Below are 6,000 nucleotides of genomic sequence, written 5' to 3'. Positions count from 1 at the left end.
TTCTTTACTCCTTCACTCCCTCACTCTCTCAGCCCCTCACTTCTTTACTCCTTCACTCCCTCACTCTCTCAGTCACTCTTCCTCACTCCCTCACTCTCTCAGCCCCTCACTTCTTTACTCCTTCACTCCCTCACTCTCTCAGCCCCTCACTTCTTTACTCCTTCACTCCCTCACTCTCTCAGCCCCTCACTTCTTTACTCCTTCACTCCCTCACTCTCTCAGCCCCTCACTCCTTCAACTCCTCACTCCCCCTTTATCTCACTCCCTCACTCTCTGCCAGCGACTTGAGCGACACGTATATCTCTCAAATACATAATTGTTGATGTTTGATATACGATGAAATCTCGATATAGGCTCCTCAGCACATAAGGTAATGCTGAAGTACAGGAATACACTATAACATTACATCATGGCATCACAACCGACCAAACGTAATACTTAACGAGACGAAATAGAGACATGAAAGTCACTTATGTTCACATGATAGAGTTTCCATTCTTACTAACATTTTCTTCCTTTGTCCAAGAGTAAATAATAATTTCATCTCTTGATTCGGGTTTAATTGGCAAAAAAAAAAAGAGTCCAGTCTCGTGTTCTCAAAGGATGTAATTTTTTAGTTAAGGCCAGAACTGTTTGACTGCCATAGAGAAACGTATTAGATTTTTTTTTTTTTAATTGAATCCTAAATCTGACTTTTTTATTTCCTCTAATGGGAGATAAACATTAAACTTCTACACACTACGTGAGGGTTTGTGTCTTTTGTTATTGTGTTTGCTGTTGTGATGTGGCCGTCATGGTGGACAAGAGACATTTCAAGACTATAAGGGAGAGAGGATGGCTTTGTGGGGGCAGGCATAGTAGTTTTCTTGTCCCATAAATTATTCCTTGTAAATTATTCGTTATTCTGAGCCTCTTTGGGTAATTTTAGGATCGTTTGGTAGAAGATTAATATTTTGAGGTTATATAAGAACCAAGTTGAGCTAGGTGTAGGGGTTTGTTGTTATAGTTATTGGTGATCAAGGACTTCAGGAACGAAGATAACATGATAATGTGAACTTGTTTCCTGTTATCGTCTTTCTGGATTATTATCGAGAAACACACACACACACACACACACACACAAAAAAAACTACACACATACACACACACACACACACACACACATACACACACAATACACCACTACACACACACAGACACACACATACACCCACAATATACTACTACACACACACAGCCTCAGTGTAAAGGGAGAATAAAAGTAAAATTTCGTTGTTCTTATTTACTATAACATAAATAGAATAATATATAATAATCAGTGACTTTATTATTATACATGTTTGGTGTTAGTTGTATGATCTAGTACCTATGCGTTGAACAATAATATATCACAGGTATAACAAGCTACCACTACTTCTTGAGTGTACCAGTATATAAACACAATGTTACTGAGAGTTATGAGAGGTTGGTTATATATAGAAGAGTCGTGCTCGCTCCTGTGCAGTTTTAATTCAACGAGCGTTTTGGGTGGGGACTCAAGCCTGTGCGTTCACCATGGGTTGTCGAGGTAGGAAGCCCCGTGTGCCGTCTGGCCCCCTGGGGAGACGAGTTACGTTCTCTGGCACAAACAAGGAGGCATCTTGTCGTCGTCGGAGACTGGGGGAAGCAGAGGGAGACGAAACAACGGAATTGGAGGTAACACTTCCTGATGCTGCAAAGACACGACGTCTCAGCCAAGGACTGAGGGGCGCTGGTACCGCAGATTCGAGAGCTTTGGCGCTGTTAATGTCGTTAATAAAGTTCTTTTGACGCCAGGTGTTAGGGGAACTGGGTGTCGACGTGATACCCCGGGGGCCCAGCTGACGCCGAGGTAGTGGAGAGGAGCCAGGCACCTCGTACCGTGGGAAGAAGACAGGGCGGTCTTCAGGAGACGAACTGGGTGTTGCAGGACTACGACGCAGGTTGTATGGAGATGGAGGAGAGGACTCTGGAGATGAGTGCTGCGGTTTGCGGTGACGACGCAGTAAAACGGGAGATATGACAGGAGACGAGGCCAGTGAAGAACACGGGGACCTCAGATTTTTTTTATATAACATCTTCATATGACTCTCAGGTGATGTTGGCTCCGACATATCTGAAGTGCTGTAATAAGCACTTTCTCCTTCAGCGTGAGTCTTGGTGCTCAGCTTGGTCTCACGCTTTTTACGGGGTAACTCAAGTGCCTTCATGTTACACTCTGAGTTATTAAGTATAGACCTTAGTGCCTGTCGGGCGCAGTGTACCCTCTCGTATTCCACAATGGCGCATATGGTGTTGATGATGCCAGGGTGTTCCCGCTCAGCTAGCCGCACCTCTTCCAAGGATCGCCCGTTGGGTTTGTGCATCTGCAAGGAGGTCAGCTCACCAAACTTGGCGAAAAACTCTGCTAAATTATTCATATTGGCATCTTCTCTGGCGATGTTGGTGGCGAGCAGCGTCCTGAAGGCCCTCGTGTCATCTTCCAGCTCCTGCGACAACACAGTCACGCGCCGAACTTTCGTCTTATTCTCGTTTATCTCAAGTGTCTTCGAAGCCTTAAGCGCATGCGCAACAACCCTCCAGTCTTTGGTGAGCCGCTTGACTTTCTTGTAGCTGGTGAGTAGTTTGATCGAGACGTAGCCCTCGTGATGCTTGGTGACGTGCTTCAGGAGGAACATGTCTTTCACCAAGTTGTGTTCACTCAGGTAGTACTCCACTAACTCTAGGATGCGACGACACACATCCTGGCTTGGGAGGACGACGGGGGCCAACACCTCCACGTCTTTCTCGGCAGGTGAGTCATCCACGTCCTCAGAGGAGTCTGACCGTGTGACGGACGTTACAGTTGTTTGTTTGTGAAGATGGAGGGCGTCTTCAGCCAATTCCGTCTGATCGATGTTAATGATTGGCATGGGTGGGCTGAGCTCCTCCTCGTCGGTGTCGTCCGTCAGTGACGACGACTCTGATGACCCCACGAAGTCCTTGGCGTTTGCTGGTGCCTGACATTCTTCACAGTCGCTTCCTGTCACAATTCTCGACAAGAGACTCAACATGACCTTTGGCACAAGTCACTAGTGTTCACGACTTTGATGATGATGTCTCCAACAAGGATAACTGAAACAACAGAAATATTATCCTGGACGAGACAGTAGCCAGCTCAAGACAGCCTAGCTATGAGGGAGCGTATTCTCAGCCTTACCTCTGGGGAGTGACTGGACTAAGTGGTCACGAGGCTGCGGTATTTATGCCTCACTTCTTGACACAAGTCAGTAGCCACTTGTATGGCTCCCAGGTGAAGAAAATACTTCCACCTCCTGACACCGGAGGTCGGCGCTCTCACATATTCCTCCCTGTATATTATATTAACCACCATCTTGGCAATAAACAAACAATAAACCTATACTGGCAATGTGAGAGACAATAATAAAAATTGAGGAAGGAGGAGAGAAAAGAGGGTGTGAGTGAACAAGCAAACAACATAAAGAAACCCTGGTGGTGGTAGCTGACTCAGGCGACGCCCCTTATTGAATTACTCCTGCTTCTCATTGTCTCTCCTCCAACCCTTTTATAAATAACAACAACACCGCCAAGGCTGTCACATGAAACTCAATTGAACAAATATTATAATCTTTATTTTTTGGGGTAGAGTTACCAAGAACATCACAGACGCAAAATGGCTGTCACATAAGGTTTTATCTTTCCCAGAGGCGAAGGTTAAAGTTGACACATTACGGACCAGGGGAGGTGTTGCTCTTGCATAAGGCAGTTTGACCCAAGACTGTGTGTTTATGTAACCAGGCTGAGTGAGCACTTAATTAATGTTCATTTTCTCTTAGTATAATACATAAAGTTTCTGGCACTCTCAAAATCACACTCGAAACTCCACTAGTCGTATTTCCCCATAATGGAAGTAATCGAACACATCTTGTCTGTACAGTCTCAATGCAAATCTGATTCCATCTTGATCAACCTTTTGAGTCACAGCTAAATGAATTCTCACTTTTCAAAATAAAGGAAAATTTAACGTACAAACTTCTTATATTCGAAAACCAGATTAGCCATTTATATTTGAGTCATGTACGGTGATAAATACCCCTCTGTGACCTCTTGATGAACGGCCATTATACGCCTTTATTGGGTGTGTAAACGAAAAGCCACTCAGTGATCACGTAACAACTGGCCACCGTCACCCATAAGTAGCTCAACAAGTCACCACCTTCACTAGGCGTTTTTAGCTGTGTTATCATATATTTACCTCCCTGTGTAAGTTATTTTGTTCAACACTGGACTATAGATTAATGACAGGATTATTTTAAAGTGTTGTTCCTCAAAACCCAACATGATATCCTGCCTTGACGTGAGTTTGTAATGTAAAACCTCTCTATCTCTCGCCTATTTCATCTGATGATTTAACACCCTAATACTAACCTAACCTAACTTAACCTAACCTAAGCTAACTTAACTTAACCTAACCTAATCTTCCATAACCTAATCTAATCTTCCGTAACCTAATCTAATCTTCCATAATCTAACCTAACCAACCACTAATAATCTCTGTTACCAAGCGACACACACACACACACACACACAGAGCCTTGAAAACTACCACCCAGGGTCATGACTGTTCTTTATCCTCACCACCCTGTAAGTCTTCACCAACACCCTCCCGAAGAAGCGTTTTTTTACGTCGTTACCTACTGGCCAAACCGAACCTCGCGGCCTATATGTTATGATCAGTTATATGCAGTAGTATTTGTTGTGATTATTTTTTTTTACTTGTTTTAATCTTGTGTTTTATGTTTATTGTTAATGGAAGAATCTGGGAGTTATATGCACCACAGACAGGTAAAGAATAATGAAAGGTGTGTGTGCTGTTACTGGTGTACTGTATACCGTGTAGGATGTTACTAAATGTGTTTTATGCTGTTGTTTAGTTTAAAAACGCAACACAAGATGTATTATATAATGTGAATATTTTTAGTTACCTACAGATTATTATATTAGGTTGGACTATTAAGTAAGCACATCAGCGGTGACGGGCACGTGTCACCACTGGCTCGAGACACACGTGAGAAGGGTGTTAGCCAGTGTGCACCTTCCTCCTGTACTAACACTCGATATTAAATGTCATAACAAAGAACAAATTAACCTCTCGAAGCACCCGAGCCGCTAGTAAAATAATAAGTGGAGAAATGATAAATTAGGGTGTTTTGTACTGTATACCTTACTGAAACCATATATTCGGATTCCTTCGTCCATGACAGTCATTGGGCCATGATTCTGAGATGAAATATACGCCAGTTTTAATTTATGGCGCTAGAATTTTTATTTCCTGTGTCTTTCGTTAAATAAATATGATGGATATATTTATGTGTACAAAATACCATCCTGTCCTTCTAAAACACTCTCAAAGTCGTCTTTTACATTTAAGAAAACTCAAATGAAGTTTTAATAGTGATATTAATGATAACATTACTATAATTTGTGACTAAATATTAAATATACCGGTAAATTACGATGAAAAAATATATTGGAATATCTGAAGTGCATTTATATACACGCTGAGTTATGGAGTGTACGATAATAATCATATACACGGGGCGAATTGGCAATGTACTGTACGATGGTGTCTCGTATAATACTAATGATAATATTTACGGTATCCAGTTAAGTTTTTATGCAGGTTTACAATTGAATTAGCATTTTTACAAACTATACAGTTATGCAGTGCAGGTATACGGTGCACGTAGACCGTGAGTAGTATACAGTTTCCTGGTGCCGAGACAGTGCAGGTAAACAGCAGTGGTAAACAGTAAGGCAATTTGGCCAATGGTGGCCGGCAAAGCTGTGAGCTGCTTATTTCCAAGAGGGTCCTGTGCTTAGGTTTACGCCTGATCTCTAATCAGTAATAGTATGTCTGCACTGTAGACTCTACAGATGTACTGTATTAGTTAAAGTTTATTTTATTTAAATCGACAATGC

At 42.4% G+C, this 6,000-nt stretch overlaps 1 protein-coding gene across 1 annotated transcript; it reads right to left on the bottom strand.

Moving 5' to 3' along the window:
• Positions 1-1,267: 1,267 nt before the first annotated feature.
• LOC121877832 (la-related protein 6-like) lies at positions 1,268-3,250 on the bottom strand. The gene has a single exon (XM_042383718.1). It carries the CDS (start codon positions 3,069-3,071, stop codon positions 1,536-1,538), a length of 1,536 nt encoding a protein of 511 aa, XP_042239652.1. The 5' UTR covers positions 3,072-3,250; the 3' UTR covers positions 1,268-1,535.
• Positions 3,251-6,000: the final 2,750 nt, after the last annotated feature.

This window comes from Homarus americanus, unplaced genomic scaffold, assembly GCF_018991925.1.
Source record: "Homarus americanus isolate GMGI-L3 unplaced genomic scaffold, GMGI_Hamer_2.0 scaffold24523, whole genome shotgun sequence".
NCBI lineage: Eukaryota > Metazoa > Arthropoda > Malacostraca > Decapoda > Nephropidae > Homarus > Homarus americanus.
This window is presented reverse-complemented; position numbering and strand designations above follow the sequence as displayed.

Bases quoted from the DNA above. Each gene is read 5' to 3' on its own strand.
- LOC121877832 (XM_042383718.1), bottom strand. From the start codon at position 3,071: ATGTTGAGTCTCTTGTCGAGAATTGTGACAGGAAGCGACTGTGAAGAA.